This window comes from Mesoplodon densirostris, chromosome 14 (genome assembly GCF_025265405.1).
Source record: "Mesoplodon densirostris isolate mMesDen1 chromosome 14, mMesDen1 primary haplotype, whole genome shotgun sequence".
Lineage (NCBI taxonomy): Eukaryota > Metazoa > Chordata > Mammalia > Artiodactyla > Ziphiidae > Mesoplodon > Mesoplodon densirostris.
Window position 1 is genome coordinate 35,835,881 of NC_082674.1, and position 19,417 is coordinate 35,855,297.

Sequence of the window (19,417 nt, forward strand, 5' to 3'; positions counted from 1 at the left end):
ATTTTTCTTGTTTTAGATTCTTGAAATCACTCTTTTGATCGCCAGCTACATAAACAACTTCTCTCAGCAGAAGGCGGTTCACCACCTCTCTGCTCCAGCGCTGCTGTCAGCTCGGACCCAGGGTCCTCAAGCCAGGCTGATGGGAAGCCAGCCCCTTCTGTCAAGCAGACCAACCAAAGGCCCCACTTTACTCTGAAAGCTCAGGGGCCTGAACATTCACTCCCTGTCCTCTAACCAATGGCTGCATCGGCTCCAAATAAGTTCATTTACATCCTGGAAGCACGGCACACACACAGTAGTAGTCCATTCTTTAAAAATAATGAGGGTTACTCTCTTTCATTTGATTCATAAATATTCAAATGAATGCTAGTAATAAGACCTAAACACAGATTTTCCCACGTGCTGATTTTCTCTTAGCTTAACTGGGTTAGAATTTGTCATTTTTTTCCATCACCTTCTCCTTTGCCATCAGACACATCAAGGCTTTTTTCTCTTTTTTAAAAAAATACTCTCACAATCTTTAGAAAGTGAGATTCAAGGGAGTTTTTCCATACTCTCATTTGGCAAACCAGTTGATTATTTGGAAATGCTCATTGCCAAAAAATTAAGTACTGTAATTAAATGTGCTTTTAATTAATGATATGGTGTTTAGAAAGAAGTAGAGTATACAGTTTAAGAAACAGCTGCAGGGTGGTGTTGAAGGGTAAATTTTAGAGCAAGTGCAGTAAGTCTTCTGGCCCTATGAATCATTGTGTGAGAAAACAGGAGCTAGGTAACCAGAACCTCCTATGTGGTTTTAGAAAGTGTACCCTGTCACCTTTTCAGATCACTGGAGTGTAAAACTTAAAATGAGACAGTGATTCCTGACATTCTTTGGCTGTCAGCATAACCCAAGTTCACTGGAATATTGCCCACATTTCATTGTATTGGTGCTGGGTCATCTTGACCTTGCTTTGTTAAATAATAATATCTATGAAAACAAAGACCATTCTTAAAGCTTTGCCTCATACAGTCCTTTTTAATTATAGTTTGAAAATAAATTCCCAAAAATATTTTTTAAAAGAAAAGAGAAAGTAACTCTTCTGTCAAAGGGGGCAAATTTTTAGTTGAAAGAGTCTAGAAATGTATTACTTTACTAGGTTACGTAAGTGGTCAGTACATTCCGGTTTGTTTCAAAATAAAGTACTTATTATTCATGATAAAAATGAAACTGTGATAAGACATGAAAATTATATTGCAAAAATGTTTAATTGAAATAGTAATCATGAGTATACTTAATTTTATTTATGTGTAGAATATTTTATATTTATATGTTGGACTTATATTTATCACTCTGTGTATGGTATTTTTTTAACCAATTGGGAAAAAAAAAGTTAGCTGCTGAATTAATTTGTTGGCAGAGCCTTCATGTTTTCTTTTTTGCTGCTTTCTCCCTATGGCAATGTACTGTTCTCACAATAAGCCTTTTAAAAATGTTCCATCCCATGTTAGCATCCTTCTAAAGGACAGAGCCAAGAAGTATACTGATCAAGTAAGATTTTGCTTTATTAGTAATGACAAAGGTAAAAAAAAAAACCATAGAAATAGATTGCCATTTACTATTTCTCCTAAATCTTTTGAACCACAACCACTCACTGGGTAAGCAAATTAATTTCTGATAATAAATTGGTTGCCAGTTTGAGATGACTCTCAGGAGCCTTTTGGCTGGGATACAGTAGTTTCTGAGTTCCCAGAAAACCATTTAATAATCATTAGTTGGTGAACCACAGGCTTGGCAGAGCTGTTATATATGTGTGAGGACTTTATTCTCAGGCAATAGTTAGTTCACCATCTGGTAAGCCCCCCCAAAATCTAATTTAAACAAGTACTGAAGGCTTAGCTTAAATGGTAGTACCCTAGACTTGGCATTTATTTTTGATAGAGCAGAGATAAAATATTTTGATGGAAAGAAATCAATTTCCTGTAACTGATGATGTGAAAATTTTATTTTCTGGGAAATTACTTTTATATAGCCATTTAAAAAATTCAAAGTATGTTATTATGATTGGTTACAAGAGAATAATGTTACATGTTTAATTGTAATATTTGTCTCCTATCATTTTCTTCCCTTTCAATCATAATAAATGATTTACAAAACCCATTTCAAGCATTATCTTTTGAATAATCTTCAAGAAATACCTAATGTTTTCATTGTCAAAGCTGAGGTGTACTACTAGTGAAAATGGTAGTTATTACCTCCTTCTCTTGCACTCATGCTTTGTCTTCTGTGTTGCTTTGTTTTATCCATATAAAAGGAAGCTGTGTTGGCAAATTATAAGTTTCATATGTATGTATGCATATTGACACATATACAATATGTATAGATCATGGGGTTCTCCCATGATCTCATAATAAGCTCCTTATAGGTAAGTTGATTGGACTGTGTCTAAAATTTTATTTTAAATGCTCTAGATTTCTGTGTGTGTCCTTAAAGTCAAATACTGCCATAGCTTAGAAATGAATTTAACTCTCAATTTACAAGAAAAGTTAGTCGCAACTTATAAAGTATTTGCTTGAAAAATGTGTTTATCAGTGGTTGTTTGGACATTTTTTCCATAGGAAAAAAATACATGGTAGGTTCCTGTAACAATACTTGTAACCCATAATTGTACTGAAGTATAATCCTGAAGAATTAACCACCATGGATAACCATATTTCTCTAGAAAAAGGCTTTAAGTGGTCCTGAGATGCCGAGAACACATTTCACCCATCCACCCACCTCTTAGCTGTCATGCTATTTGGACTTCACTGCAGAGTCTCTGGGCTGATTCCAGGGGAGCAAAGGCTTTGGGAATGTGGGGAGTGAGGAAGCAAAAGTGAGTAGCAGGACTAATAAGGTGGAGAAGCTTTTCTGCTAACTGGTTCATGGAGGGACCGCATCTCCTCTCACATTTCCCCCATTCTCTTTTTCCTAAAGGAAGAAAGGGATTTTATTGCTACAAGAGTACTTCATTTAGCAGGAAATATGCCAGTTTCCTCCAGAGAAGGAATGACTTGATTTTCCTAATGCTTGTTTGAAAAATTCCAGAAAAGGACTCTGACTGGCCCAACTCAGGTGCTTAACCTCAAACACTCATATTAGGAGAATGCTTAAGTAAATTATTGAAAATCTATATAGCGGAACCTTATGCAGCCATCAAAGCTATGTTTATTATGGGTTTTAAAAAATTGATATGGGAAAAGACATGTTAAAATCAGAATGTTAACAAACTTTACAGTAAAATCTCAACTCTGAGAAAAAAGATTGGAATAAAATACATCAAAATGTTTAATAGTTGTTACTCTTGGTATTTGCTTATTATACCCTCTTAGTTTTTTCTGTATACTATTTTTTTCTACAATAAGCTCATGTAACTTTGAAAACAAGGAAAAAATATAAAAACTCTCACTTTCTGGGCTATTGTTAATAGCCTCCGTATGGACTTCTAGACTCCAAAGCATCCCTCACATAGCTGCAAAAAATTATCTCATTGAAACTTAGGTCTAGTCATGGCACACCCCTATTTGAAATCTTATTTGGTTTCTCATCGCCAGCACAGTAAAATCCAGACTGCAAGATCCTTCACTGTAGCTCAATCTACCTGTCCAGTTTGCTCTCCCACCGTAGCCCCACCAGGCACTTTATATGCTTCCACCCCAAACTATTCACAGGTCCCCAAATATACTCTGCACACACCTTTATCCTTTTGCACTGTTGTTCGTTTCATCCAGCAAGCAGCATAAAACCGTCTCCTCCTCCATCACCACCATTGAAATCTGTGAGTCTTCTTGGGCTGATTCAGAAGAGGAGCTCAAATCTTTGTATATTTTACCTTGAGAACAATTTTCATCTACCCAGGAAAGTCACTTTCTTCATCCAAGTATGAAGCCTCAGGAGGCATAAGGGTAGAAAAGAGAACTCACCTGCTTAATCAGATCAAGGTGAATCAACTGAATCACTCCTGAATCAGTGCTGGTGACTAGGGCCCAGGCAGATAACCTTCACCTTTCTGGTTACCAGGCTCCCTCCTTCAACCACGTCTCCCAGTTACCCAAACCATTATACTTTAAAATGCTAGTACTGTGCCTAGTCCACAGAAAACACCTGGCAAAATGTTAGCTGCCATTATTGTCCGTATCAATAGGGCTTCCCAACTAACATGCAAAGGGATTCTAGAGTTCCAGAACCCAAATCATTGCGATTCATTACAATTTGTCCCACATCAGTTTGTGAGTTTATAGGCAATGCTGATTCAATGATGGATGTATCAGCCTCACTTGCTACCATCCTTTCTCCATTGAACTTAATTACTTCCCTTCCTATGTGCAACTGTAGTCTTCTATGTCTCCAAAATGCACCTACGTGTTGGGAGAATGTTGTCCCCAAAGATTTTATCTGAAGTGAATGCCTTTTATTTCCTATGAACCATCTGCTTCATTTCCTTGTGTTTCTTTCTTCAAAGTTGCTGATCATCAGCTTACCTCACCATAATAACAAGTATTAAGCACTTATAATGTTTCAGACACACATAAGTTATGTTTTACATGTATTTATCTCATTTAAAACTCATAATTTTCCCCTGCTTTACAGGATCAGACACTAAGGCTCAGAGAAATTGAGTTATTTTCCATTGTGGCAATGTGGCAACTTAGCTAGTGTGGCTGAGTCCCGACTTCGATCTAAGTTTGTCTAATTCCAAAGCCCACATTCTTGAACATTACAACATAGAGACTAAGCCAAATGGCAGAACAGTAGAGGAACAGTTTCTCCTTCAGTCAATCAGCTCATCTTGGGCTAGAGAGCCTGGGTCAGCATTCAAAACAGATCAAATACGGTCACTGCCATGAATGTTTCACCAACTCTTTGAGGAATAATTAGTCACTTGTTCTAATATAAATTGTTTGTACCTCTCTGTAATAGCTTATATCTCTGGCTTCCTTTGGGTTATTATAATTAGTTGTGTATGTCATATAGTAATGATTTTTTTTATTGATTTGGAGATAAATGAAGTATTTGGAGATGCATTTGCTTTATTAACTTATTAATAAATGATGTGCTATTGCATAAAACCTGAAACAACCAAACAAGCAGAAAGTTGGAAAATACTAAAATCGTAAATATTCTTTGCCTCTAGCAAATCACTAGAAAACAGCTCAGGAGATTGTTTCGTTCTCCGTTCTCAATTCACTGCTACTGGGGAGAGAAAAGTAATTGAAGAGAGAGAGACCCCTGGCATATAAATAGTTGGTACTCAGTAGAATACTTTTTAAATAAAAGAACACTTCCAAGTCCAGAGTTTTTAGGTCTCAAATTTATTACCACTTGTCGCCTCTCCCACCCTAACGGAGGAAGCTGAGAGGCTCGAAAAGGACGCCGAAAACTACATTTCCCATGATGCCCCTCTTCTGCACGCAACGTTTACTTGTGACGTCGCTACCATAGCAACACAAGAGCCTGCACTAAAGCCGGCCTCGCGCAGAGCTCGCGGTCCAGCTGATTCTAGGCTGGGCCCTACGCGGAGACCACGACAGTGGGGCGGCCGAGCCACAATGCCCAGGTATCCCTGCAACCCTGCTTGCGCCTGGCTTATGCTCGCCTCGCGAGCCTCCCTTCTTTCCCAACCCAGCCAGGAAGGGGTGGAGATGGGGGAGGGGTGGAGGGAGAGGCCTCTGGGGGTATATTTGGGGAGAGGAGATCTTCGCGGGACCCGTTGGTGGAAGAAAATTGTGAGTTCGTCCTCTTTGCAATTCCTGTCTTGTTAGTCAAGGATCCGTAGGCACTATCCTTGAGAGTGTGGATTCTGCCGAAAGCAAGTAGAAAAGTTCCCCAGGTGGAAAAGTTAAGAGATTTTGAAAGATCATTCAACTCCAATTATTCACTTTTTCAATAAGAGTTTCTCGAGGGTTAGGGAATGTTCTAGGAACAGGGTTTCAGGCGGTGAGCGAGACCACAAGCCACTTCCTCAGGGACCTCGGCTCCGGGTGCAGGGGTTCACGACAACAATAAATGAGCCTAACTTGTGAAGGCACTGTGAAGAATGTAAGGTCATATATAAACGGGCAGCAGGGGTGGGGGTGGGATTTTAATCACCTATCAAATACATTTTAGCTCTTCAATTCTGTGATGTCTGTTTTAGTTGCTTGTTCTCAAGGTCATACCTAAACCTTCTCTAAACGACTTACAAAGACATCAGGAGAGAGGAGTCCTGGAGTCCATCACAGAGCAGGAAAGTCTGTTTTTCTCACATGGTGGATGGGCGGTGTGATCTCTGTTGAGTTTATGAACCTTAAGCTTCCCATCACGGTTTAATTGGTTACAACACCTCCTTCTCTGTTTTCTGCTGGGAACTTGGAAAGAAGATAATCACATTATGAAGAAACAGTGTGTAACTGAAGAGCAAACAGGCCCGGACTGAGTTCTCAGGGGCTCACCTGTGAAATAAATGTGTGAATTTTAGTGCAAACATTTAGGGACACCTGTTTTGATCTTTTCTAACCCCCTTTTTTTCATTCCTGGTTCTTGAATAATAATGATTATAAACACTCACTGATTTTAGGTGATTATGTATAGGCCAGGCCCTAACCTAAATGAATTATCACATTTGAACAGTCATGGCAATCCTATGATGTTGGTATTCTTTTTTATCAGCATTTTAGAGGTGAAGAAACAGGTAAGCCTGGGGACTAGCACAGAAGCTTTCATATATTAGGCGCTCAGGAAATACTTGTTGACTTAATAAAGGAATGAAGGATCCAGAGAGGTTAGGTAATTTGCTCAAGTTGGCATACTCTGTGTAGAAAGTAGTAGATTCGAGCTTGTAACACATCAAATCTTTCTCATGTATTTTTAGTTCAATACTCCATAATTCATTTAGGCTTTACTTTAAAAAAAAGATATAATCTTATTTGTATAAAATTATATGAGTGTGTAGAGAGGTAAATGAAAAGTTGATTTTCAAAAGTGATTTTAGGTGATTTTCCCCCTTTAAAAAAGGAATCTTGAGCCAAAAAATACATAATTTAAAAAACAAAGCCAAAAACTATTTCAGGGGGCAAAGATTATGTGGTACACCGGCTTTACCCATTCCCCCTTTTCCTAGATGATGGTGGTTTTCAAGTTGTGCATTTCCAAAAGTCATTGTACATTCATGTGTGTCTGACACGCTAACACACACAGCTTTCAGCCTTGCCCGGAAGCCCCCAAATCAGACAACCTCAAATCCTGGCAATAAAGACTCTGCTTATCATTTTCCGCTTCAATCTAGTACAAAGAGAATGACTAATCCTCCGAAGTTTTACCAGTAAATTGTCCCCCCCCCAAATGATGTTGATTTGTTTTATAAATCTGACTGAAATAAAATTTCTTTGGGCTGGAAAGAAATTTTTGAAAGGATTCTTTTTTGTTTCTCTGAATTTTGGTTTTCTGCCTCATATAGTGAAACTCTCTGGGAAATCGCAACAGCTGAAGTGGAAAAACGGGGAAGTAATGGAAGTGAAGGCGATGGAGTTGAAACTGGAGAAAAGTCTGTTTTCTTCATTGGCAGTAAAAACGGGGTAATGCATTTCTTCCTACTTTTTTTTCCCCCAAGTATTGTAATGATTTAACAACCAGTGGTAAAATTTATTGTAATACTTTGATAAAAATTTAGGTACTTCAACCCTTTAACCAGATGACCAATCTCCGGCCTGCTGGTTACATTGGATCTGGTTGGGCCCTGCTCATGGGTGGGTAGGGACTAACACCCAGCCTTTCTCTTCTTGTCAAGCGGTGTGTCCTGACCTGGGCCACAGCAGCCCAGAGGCGGGGGCATGTGTTTCTGACTAGACAGCCCAGAAGAGTTATCTTTTCCCAGTTTGCACAAAGTCACCATAAATATTGATACTATTCCGATGGCCATATTTATAGGTAACTTGTACAGCTGAAACAAGCATATAGATAATAAAAACATGAACCATATAGAATATAATACGTTTAACTTTCACTGTCATAAATTAGTGTCACAGAAATGGAAGGAACCTTGAAGATATCTACTCTTCTTTTTTTTAAAGGCGATATACTGGTTTTTTTAAATAAATTTATTTTATTTTATTTTTGGCTGCGTTGGGTCTTTGTTGCTGTGTGTGGGCTTTCTCTAGTTGCGGTGAGTGGGGACTACTCTTCGTTGTAGTGCATGGGCTTCCTATTGCAGTGGCTTCTCTTGTTGTGGAGCACGGGGCTGTAGAGCACAGGCTCAGTAGTTGTGGCGCACGGGCTTAGTTGCTCAGCGGCATGTGGGATCTTCCCGGACCAGGGCTCAAACCCGTGTCCCCTGCATTGGCAGGCGGATTCTAAACCACTGTGCCACCAGGGAAGCCCTAGTCTACTCTTCTGCAATAGGGATTCTTACTCTGGGATCCATGGAGATACTTCTTGGGGTCTGTGAACTCCCTAGAAATGTATGCAGAATTGTGTGTGATTGTGCACTGGTGCTTTTTTTTTTATGAGAAATTAGATTCCCCCAGGGTTCTAGTCACTGAAAACAGTGGTTGTATGGTCTTAGTTTAAATATTTCCAACAATGGGGGGTGTTCTCTTTTACAAGGCAGGCTGTTTCCATTTTTGTTTCTAGAAAATCCTAGTTACAAAGCCTAGTTGCTGGAAAATTGCAGTCTGTTTCATTGTAACTTCCGCCCCTTGGTCTGAATTCTGACCTGTAAAAGTATGCGAGTAAGTCTAATTTTACTCTTCTACTTGTTAAACCTTCAAATATTTAAAAATTGCCCTTCAAATAGTTCTGGCAACCACCTTGTCTCCCTGAGTCTTCCTGTTTCGGCTTTAACGTTTCTTTCAGCCATGCCTCTGTGTCAGGGACTCTATATCAGTCAGTCATGGATTGTCTTATCTGCTGTGATTCTAATCTGTATTTCTCAGGATGGAACAGAATTTTTGAGGTTTTCCTTAACAACTGTAGAAGGTTTAGACACTGTCCGTGTCATGGACTCTACACGTCATGGATTATCTATCTGTCATGATCCTAGTAACTCAACTGGAATTATTCTAATGTGAAATTCTCAGGATAAAACAGAATTTTTCAGATTTTGCTTACCTACTGTCAACTAGAGCAGGTCTGCCAGCTTCTCTGTTGCCAGATGCCGTGTTCCTGTTATTGTACAGAAAAATATTAGTAATCACATAACCCTGCTCACTAAGTTTGAGCTTGGGATCTGCAAGCCTTTTTCATTTATGATGTTGTTTTGTCCTTAATTTTATTAGATTGGATCTTTTGTTACAGTCTGTTTTTGTTATCTTAAATTACTTTTATTAAAGTAATTCATGTATGTGGTTTAAGAACTTAAAAACTATCAAAAGATAAATGAACTTATTTACAAAACAGAAATAGACTCACAGACATAGAAAACAAACTTGTGCAGACTTCCCTGGCGGTCCAGTGTTTAAGACTTCTCCTTCCAGGGCAGGGGGTGCTGGTTCGATCCCTAATCCGGAGCTAAGATCCCACATGCCTCGCGGCCAAAAAACCAAAACATAAAACAGAAGCAATATTTGTAACAAATTCAATAAAGACTTTAAAAATGGTCCTCATGGGCTTCCCTGGTGGCGCAGTGTTTGGGAGTCCGCCTGCCGATGCAGGGGATGCGCGGGGTTCGTGCCCGGGTCCGGGAGGATCCCACGTGCCGCGGAGCGGCTGGGTCCGTGGGCCATGGCCGCTGGGCCTGCGCGTCCGGAGCCTGTGCTCCGCAGCGGGAGAGGCCACAGCGGTGGGAGGCCCGCGTACCGCAAAAAAAAAAAAAAAAAAAGTCCACATCAAAAAAATCCTAAAAAAAAAAAGGAAAAGAAAACAAACTTATGGTTACTAAAGTGGATAGCGGAAGGAGGAGGGATAAATTAGGAGTTTAGGATTAACATATACGTGCTACTATATATAAAATAGATAACCAACAAGGACCTATTGTATAGCACAGGGAACTATACTCAATATCTTATAATAGCCTATAATGGAAAAGAATCTGGAAAAAAAGACATGATTTTCTTCTTTCCTTGATATTTTAATACTGCATTAATTTGTCATAGTCAAAAAAAATCATTTGGTCATCTCAGTAGATTAGAAAAGCATTCAATAAAATTCAGCATCTGGGGCAACTAACTTAGCAAACTAGGAATAGAAAAGAAACTTCTTAATCTGATATAGACTATTATTAAAGTACCTCCATCAAATGATGTACCATAATTGATTTAACACAGTTTGCCTACTTTTGGATATTTGGACTCTCTCCTCTGTGTTTTATTCAACAATTATAATTTATGCTATGATGAACATCTTTGTGCATGTTGATCAAGTTGCTAAATCTCTCTGTGTCTGTTTCCTCATGTATAAGATGAAAATAAAATACACCTACCTTAAAAAAAATTACCAAAGGTACATAAAGTAAAATAACAAATCTCTCCACATCATTCAGAATCTCTACTCAAAGCCACCACTTTCATATCCTTTACTGTTTCTTCTGTAATTTACTTCTATATTTCTGAATAATGTGCTTATGGGCTGTTTCCAGACTTTCAATATTATACACTATCTGTTGAATTTCTGATAATAGTAGAAGAGTATTTACTTCCCCATCTCTCTCAAACTCCCACTTCTAGTAATATCATTGCTATTATCATGTTGGGCTGAATGCTATTATCATGTTGGGCTGAATCAATATTCAGTGTTAGTTTATTTTATTATAAGTGTCTAAATCATTTTTGCCTGTGTGCCAAGTGCAGAACTGTGATTATATTTCCTTTCTCAAGTAACTTTTTCCTGAAGTTTAAAACTTCTTTGTTTTTTATTTGCCTAGTTTTTATATGTACCTTAGTTTTTACATGCATTAGTTATCTATTGCTACATAATAAATTACCTCAAAACTTATCAGCTTTTAAAACAACAAACATTATTTCACCCAGTTTCTGAGGGTCTGGACTCTGAGAGCACCTTAGTTGGGTGGTTCTGCTTAAGAATTTTCATAAAGTTGTAGTCAAGATGTCATCTGGGACTAAAGTTATTTCTCGCCTCGACTGAACTGGAGAATCAGTTTCCAGGCTCCTCAACATGATTGCTGGCAAGAGGCATCAGTTCCTTGCTGGCTCTTGGCCAGAGGCTTTAGTTCTTTGCCATGTGGACCTCTCAACAAGGCTGCATACAGCATGGCAGCTTGCTTCCTCCAGAGTGAGAGATCAAAAGTGAGAGGTTACCTGAGACAGAGGCTACAGTCTTTTATAACCTAATTTTGGAAGCGACATGCCATCACTTTTGCCATATGCTGTTGATCAAAAAGAGCAGTGCAGTGTGAGGGACTACAGATGGCTGTGAATACCAGGAGGCTGGGCTCATTTGGGACCATCCCTTTAAAAAATTTTTATTTTATATTGGAGTATAGTTGATTTACAATGTTGTGTTAGTTTCAGGTGTACAGCAAAGTGATTCAGTTATACATATACATACATACATTCTTTTTCAGATTCTTTTCCCATATAGGTTATTACAGAATATTGAGTAGAGGTACCTGTGCTATACAGTAGGTCCTTGTTGATTATCTATTTTAAATATAGTAGTGTGTTTATGTTAATCCCATCTCCTAATTTATCCCTCCTGCCACCTTTCCCCTTTGGTAACAATAAGGTTGTTTTTCAAAACTGTTGAGTCTGTTTCTGTTTTGTAAATAAGTTCATTTGTATCATTTTTTTAGATTCCACATATAAATGATAGCATATGATATTTGCCTTTGTCTGACTTACTTCACTTAGTATAATAATCTCCAGGTCCATCCATGTTGCTGCAAATGGCATTATTTCATTCTTTTTTTATGGCTGAGTAATAGTCCATTGTATATATGTACCACATCTTTATCCATTCCTCTGTCGATGGACATTTAGGTTGCTTCCATGTCTTGGCATGAACATCATAAATAGTGCTGCATGAACATCAGGTTGCATGTATCTTTCCAAATTATGGTTTTCTCCATATATATGCCCAGGAGTGGGATTGCTAGATTGTATGGTAGCTCTATTTTAGTTTGTTAAGGAACCTCCATACTGTTCTCCATAGTGGTTGTACCAATTTATATTCCCACCAAGGTGTAGGATGGTTCCCTTTTCTCCACACCTTCTCCAGCACTTATTGTTTGTAGACTTTTTGATGATGGCCATTCTGACTGGAGTGAGTAGATAACTCATTGTAGTTTTGGTTTGCATTTCTCTAATAATTAGTGATGTTGAGCATCTTTTTATGTGCTTTTGGCCATCTGTATGTCTTCTTTGGTGAAATATCTATTTAGGTCTTCTGCCCATTTTTTGATTGGGTTTGTTTGGGTTTTTTTGATATTGAGCTATTTGTATATTTTGGAGATTCATTCCTTGTCAGTCACATCATTTGCAAATATTTTCTCCCATTCTGAGAGTTGCCTTTTCATTTTCTTTACAGTTTACTTTGCTGTGCAAAAACTTTTAAGTTTACTTAGTTCCCATTTGTTATTTTCACTACTCTAGGAGGTGGATCTAGAAGTGTTTTGCCTATGTTTCCCTCTAAGAGTTTTATAGTATCTGGCCTTACATTTAGGTCTTTAATCCATTTTTAGTTTATTTTTGTGTGTGGTGTTAGAGAATGTTCTAATTTCATTCTTTTACATATAGCTGTCCAGTTTTCCCAGCACCACTTACTGAAGAGACTGTCTTTTCTTCATTGTATGCTCTTGCCTCCTTTGTTGTAGATTAATTGACCATAGGTATGTGGGTTTGTTTCTGGGCTTTCTATCCTGTTCCATTGATCTATATTTCTATAGGAGCCTTATTCCTCCAGCTCTTTTTTTCTTTCTCAGGATTGCTTTGGCTATTCGGGGTCTTTTGTGTTTCCATACAAATTTTAATCTTTTTTGTTCTAGTTCTGTGGCAAATGCCATTGGTAATTTGATAGAGATTATATTGAGTCTGTAGATTGCCCTGAGTAGTAAAGTCATTTTGACAGTATTGATTCTTCTAGTCCAAGAACATGGTATAACCTCTCCATCTGTTTGTGTCATCTTCGATTTCTTTCATCAGCATCTTACACTTTTCAGAGTACAAGTCTTTTGCCTTCTTAGGTAGGTTTATTCCTAAGTATTTTATTCTTCTTGATGTGATGGTAAATGGGATTGTTTCTTTAATTTCTCTTTCTGATATTTTGTTGTTAGTGTATAGAAATGCAACAGATTTCTGTGTATTAATTTTGTATTCTGCAACTTTACTGAATTCATTGATAAGCTCTAGTAGTTTTCTGGTACCATCTTTAGGATTTTCTATGTGTAGTATCATGTCATCTGCAAACAGTGACAGTTTTACTTCTTTTACAGTTTGGATTCCTTTTATTTCTTTTTCTTCTCTGATTGTCATGGCTAGGACTTCCAGAACTATGTTGAATAAAAGTGGTGAGAGTGGACATCCTTGTCTAGTTCCTGATCTTAGAGGAAATGCTTTCAGCTTTTCACAGTTGAGTACGATGTTAGCTGTGGGTTTGTCATGTATGACCTTTATTATGTTGAGGTAGGTTCCCTCTATGCCCACTTTCTGGAGAGTTTTTATCAAAAATGGGTGTTTTTTATCAAAAGCTTTTTCTGCATCTATTAAGATGATCATATGGTTTTTATTCTTCAATTTGTTAATTTAGTGTATCACACTGACCGATTTGTGGGTGTTGAAAAATCATTGCATCCCTGGGTTAAATCCTACTTTCATGATCATGGTGTATGATTCTTTTAATGTATTGTTGGATTTGGTTTGCAAGTATTTTGTTGCAGATTTTTGCATCTATGTTTATCAGTGATATTGGCCTGTAATTTTCTTTTTTGTGTGGTCTGGTTTTGGTATCCGGGTGATGGTGGCCTTGTAGAATGAGATTAGGAGTATTCCTTCCTCTGCAATTTTTAGAAGAGTTTCAGGATAGTTGTTAACTCTCCTGTAAATGTTTGATAGAATTTGCCTGTGAAACCATCTGGTCCTGGACTTCTGTTTGTTGGTAGTTTTTTAAATCACAGTTTCAATTTCAGTACTTGTGATTGGTCTGTTCCTATTTTCTATTTCTTCCTGGTTTAGTCTTAGAAGATTGTTCCTTTCTAAGAATTTGTCCATTTCTTCTCGGTCGTCCATTTTATTGGCATATAGTTGCTTGTGGTAGTCTCTTATGATCCTTTGCGGTGTCAATTGTAACTTCTCCTTTTTCATTTCTTATTTTCTTGATTTGAGCCCTCTCCCTTTTTTTCTTGATGAGTCTGGCTAAAGGTTTATCAATTTGTTTATCTTTTCAAAGAATCAGCTTTTAGTTTTATTGATCTTTTTTATTGTTTTCATCTCTATTTCATTTATTTCTGCTCTGACCTTTATGATTTCTTTCCTTCTACTGACTTTGGGTTTTGTTTGTTCTTCTTTCTTTAGTTGCTTTAGGTATAAGGTTAGGTTGTTTGAGAGTTTTCTTGTTCCTGAGGTAAGATTGTATGGCTATAAACTTCCCTCTTAGAACTGCTTTTGCTGCGTCCCATAGATTTTGGTTTTTGTTTGTTTGTTTTAATTTTATTAATTTTTTACACAGCAGGTCGTTATTAGTCATCAATTTTATACACAACAGTGTATATGTGTCACTCCCAATCGCCCAATTCATCACACCACCACCCCCTGCCGCTTAACCCCCTTGGTGTCCATACGTTTGTTCTCTGCTTCTGTGTCTCAATTTCTGCTCTGCAAACCGGTTCATCTGTACCATTTTCTAGGTTCCACATATATGCGTTAATATATGATTTTTTTTTCTCCTTCTGACTTGCTTCACTCTATATGACAGTCTCTAGATGCATCCATGTCTCTACAAATGACCCAATTCTGTTCTTTTTTATGGCTGAGTAATATTCCATTGTATATATGTACCACATCTTCTCTATCCATTCGTCTGTCGATGGGCATTTAGGTTGCTTCCATGACCTGGCTATTGTAAATAGTGCTGCAGTGAACATTGGGGTGCATGTGTCTTTTTGAATTATGGTTTTCTCTGGGTATATGCCCAATAGTGAGATTGCTGGATCATATGGTAATTCTATTTTTAGTTTTTCAAGGAACCTCCATACTGTTCTCCATAGTGGCTGTATCAATTTACATTCCTGCCAATAGTGCAGGAGGGTTCCCTTTTCTCCACACCCTCTCCAGCATTTGTTCTTTGTAGATTTTCTGATGATACCCATTCTAACTGGTGTGAGGTGATACCTCAATTTAGTTTTGATTTGCATTTCTCTAACAATTAGTGATGTTGAGCAGCTTTTCTTGTGCCTCTTGGCCATCTGTATATCTTCTTTGGAGAAATGTCTATTTAGGTCTTCTGCCCATTTTTTGATTGGGTTGTTTGTTTTTTTAATATTGAGCTGCATAAGCTGTTTATATGTTTTGGAGATTAATCCTTTGTCAGTTGCTTCATTTGCAAATATTTTCTCCCGTTCTGAGGGTTGTCTTTTCATCTTGTTTATGGTTTCCTTTGCTGTGCAAAAGCTTTGAAGTTTCATTAGGTCCCATTTGTTTATTTTTGGTTTTATTTCCATTACTCTAGGAGGTGTATCAAAAAAGATCTCGCTGTGATTTATGTCAAAGAGTGTTCTTCCTATGCTTTCCTCTAAGAGTTTTATAGTGCCTGGTCTTACATTTAGGTCTCTAATCCATTTTGAGTTTATTTTTGTGTATGGTGTTAGGGAGTGTTCTAATTTCATCCTTTTACATGTAGCTGTCCAGTTTTCCCAGCACCACTTATTGAAGAGACTGTCTTTTCTCTATTGTATATCCTTGCCTCCTTTGTCATAGATTAATTGACCATAGGTGCATGGGTTTATCTCTAGGCTTTCTATCCTGTTCCACTGATCTATATTTCTGTTTTTGTGCCAGTACCATACTGTCTTGATTACTGTAGCTTTGTAGTATAGTCTGAAGTCAGGGAGTCTGATTCCTCCAGCTCCGTTTTTTCCCCTCAAGACTGCTTTGGCTATTAGGGGTCCTTTGTGTCTCCATACAAATTTTAAGATTTTTTGTTCTAGTTCTGTAAAAAAAAATGCCATTGGTAATTTGATAGGGATTGCATTCAATCTGTAGATTGCTTTGGGTAGTATAGTCATTTTCACAATATTGATTCTTCCAATCCAGGAACATGGTATATATCTCTCCATCTGTTGGTATCATCTTTAATTTCTTTCATCAGTGTCTTATAGTTTTCTGCATACAGGTCTTTTGTCTCCCTAGGTAGGTTTATTCCTAGGTATTTTATTCTTTTTGTTGCAATGGTAAATGGGAGTGTTTCCTTAATTTCTCTTTCAGATTTTTCATCATTAGTGTATAGGAATTTGCAAGAGATGCAAGAGATTTCTGTGCATTAATTTTGTATCCTGCAACTTTACCAAATTCATTGATTAGCTCCAGTAGTGTTCTGGTGGCATCTTTAGGATTCTCTATGTATAGTATCATGTCATCTGCAAACAGTGACAGTTTTACTTCTTCTTTTCCAGTTTGGATTCCTTTTATTTCTTTTTCTTCTCTGATTGCCGTGGCTAAAACTTCCAAAACTATGTTGAATAATAGTGGTGAGAGTGGACATCCTTGTCTTGTTCCTGATCTTAGAGGAAATGCTTTCAGTTTTTCACCATTGAGAATGAAGTTTGCTGTGGGTTTGTCATATATGGCCTTTATTATGTAGAGGTAGGTTCCCTCTATGCCCACTTTCTGGAGAGTTTTTTTTATCATAAATGGATGTGGAATTTTGTCAAAAGCTTTTTCTGCATCTATTGAGATAATCATATGGTTTTTATTCAGTTTGTTAACATGGTGTATCACATTGATTGATTTGTGTATATTGAAGAATCCTTGCATCCCTGGGATAAATCCCACTTGATCATGGTGTATGATCCTTTTAATGTGTTGTTGGATTCTGTTTGCTAGTATTTTGTTGAGGATTTTTACATCTATATTCATCAGTGATATTGGTCTATAATTTTCTTTTTTTGTAGTAGCTTTGTCTGGTTTTGGTATCAGGGTGATGGTGGCCTCATAGAATGAGTTTGGGGGTTTTCCTTACTCTGCAGTTTTTTGGAAGAGTTTGAGAAGGATGGGTGTTAGCTCTTCTCTAAATATTTGATAGAATTCACCTGTGAAACCATCTGGTCCTGGACTTTTGTTTGTTGGAAGATTTTTTTTCTATAACTTTTTAATATGTTTTTTTTTTTTTCTTTTTGCGGTATGCGGGCCTCTCACTGTCGTGGCCTCTCCTGTTGCGGAGCACAGGCTCCGGACGCGCAGGCCCAGCGGCCACGGCTCACGGGCCCAGCCGCTCCGCGGCATATGGGATCCTCCCAGATCGGGGCACGAACCCGTATCCCCTGCATCGGCAGGCGGACTCTCAACCACTGCGCCACCAGGGAGGCCCAATATGATTTTTTTAAATTAATTAATTTATTTATTTTTGGCTGTGTTGGGTCTTTCTTGCTGCGTGCATGCTTTCTCTAGTTGCAGCAAGTGGGGGCTACTCTTCATTGCCATGCGCAGGCTTCTCATTGCAGTGGATTCTCTTGTTGCGGAGCACGTGCTCTAGTCACGCAAGCTTCAGTACTTGTGGCTCATGGGCTGTAGAGCGCAGGCTCAGTAGTTGTGGCGCCTGGGTTTCGTTGCTCTGTGGCATGTGGGAACTTCCCAGACCAGGGCTCGAACCCGGTCCCCTCTATTGGCAGGTGGATTCTTAACCACTGCACCACCAGGGAAGCCCTTGTTGGAAGCATTTTAATCACAGTTTCAATTTCATTACTTGTGATTGGTCTGTTCATATTTTCTATTTCTTCCTCATTCAGTCTTTGAAGGTTATACCTTTCTAAGAATTTGTCCATTTCTTCCAGGTTGTCCATTTTATTAGCATAGAGTTGCTTGTAGTAGTTTCTTAGGATGCTTTGTATTTCTGCAGTGTCTGTTGTAACTTCTCCTTTTTCATTTCCAATTTTATTGATTTGAGTCCTCTCCCTCTTTTTCTTGATGAGTCTGGCTAATGGTTTATCCATTTTGTTTATCTTCTCAAAGAACCAGCTTTTAGTTTTATTGACCTTTGCTATTGTTTTCTTTGTTTCTATTTCATTTATTTCTGCTTTTATCTTGATGATTTCTTTCCTTCTGCTAACTTTGGGTTTTGTTTGTTCTTCTTTCTCTAGTTCCTTTAAGTGTAACATTAGATTGTTTATTTGAGATTTTTCTTGTTTCTTGAGGCAGGCTTGTATGGCTATAAACTTCCCTTTTAGAACTGCTTTTGATGCATCCCATAGGTTTTGGATTGTCGTGTTTTCATTGTCATTTGTCTCTAGGTATTTTTTGATATCCTCTTGAATTTCTTCAGTGATCTCTTGGTTATTTAGTAACGTATTGTTTAGCCTCCATGTGTTTGTGTTTTTTATGTTTTTTTCCCTGTAATTGATTTCTAATCTCATAGCATTGTGGTCAGAAAAGATGCTTGATATGATTTCAGTTTTCTTAAATTTACTGAGGCTTGATTTGTGACCCAGGATGTGCTCTATCCTGGAGAATGTTCCATGTGCACTTGAGAAGAAAGTGTAATCTGCTGTTTTTGGATGGAATGTCCTATAAATATCAATTAAATCTATCTGGTCTATTGTGTCATTTAAAGCTTCTGTTTCCTTATTTATTTTCATTTTGGATGATCTGTCCATTGGTGTAAGTGAGGTTTTAAAGTTCCCCACTATTATTGTGTTACTGTCGTTTTCCTGTTTTACAGCTGTTAGCAGTTGCCTTATGTATTGAGGTGCTCCTATGTTGGGTGCATATATATTTATAATTGTTATATCTTCTTCTTGGATTGATCCCTTGATCATTATGTAGTATCCTTCCTTGTCTCTTGTAACATTCTTTATTTTAAAGTCTATTTTATCTGATATGAGTATTGCTACTCCAGCTTTCTTTTGATTTCCATTTGCATGGAATATCTTTTTCCATCCCCTCACTTTCAGTCTGTATGTGTCCCTAGGTCTGAAGTGAGTCTCTTGTAGACAGCATATAGATGGGTCTTGTTTTTGTATCCATTCAGCAAGCCTGTGTCTTTTGTTGGAGCATTTAATCCATTCCCCTTTAAGGTAATTATCTATATGTATGTTCCTATGACCATTTTCTTAATTGTTTTGGGTTTGTTTTTGTAGGTCCTTTTCTTCTCTTGTGTTTCCCACTTAGAGAAGTTCCTTTAGCATTTGTTGTAGAGCTGGTTTGGTGGTGCTGAATTCTCTTAGCTTTTGCTTGTCTGTAAAGCTTTTGATTTCTCCGTCAAATGAATGAGATCCTTGCTGGGTAGAGTAATCTTGGTTGTAGGTTCTTCCCTTTCATCACT

General features: G+C 37.8%; 2 protein-coding genes across 2 annotated transcripts in view; both read left to right on the forward strand.

Annotated features, from left to right (window-relative positions):
* PLEKHH2 (pleckstrin homology, MyTH4 and FERM domain containing H2) overlaps positions 1-2,008 on the forward strand; it is a 111,451-nt gene extending 109,443 nt beyond the window's left edge. The window contains exon 30 of the mRNA XM_060117638.1: positions 17-2,008. Within this exon, the coding sequence (XP_059973621.1) occupies positions 17-196 (180 nt within the window). The 3' untranslated portion in view covers positions 197-2,008. The remainder of the gene's footprint in view (positions 1-16) is intronic.
* A 3,456-nt stretch (positions 2,009-5,464) lies between these two features.
* Positions 5,465-19,417, forward strand: part of DYNC2LI1 (dynein cytoplasmic 2 light intermediate chain 1) — a 46,916-nt gene continuing 32,963 nt past the window's right edge. Inside the window, exons 1-2 of the mRNA XM_060117211.1 lie at positions 5,465-5,576; positions 7,455-7,572. Of these exons, the coding sequence (XP_059973194.1) occupies positions 5,569-5,576; positions 7,455-7,572 (126 nt within the window). The 5' untranslated portion in view covers positions 5,465-5,568. The remainder of the gene's footprint in view (positions 5,577-7,454; positions 7,573-19,417) is intronic.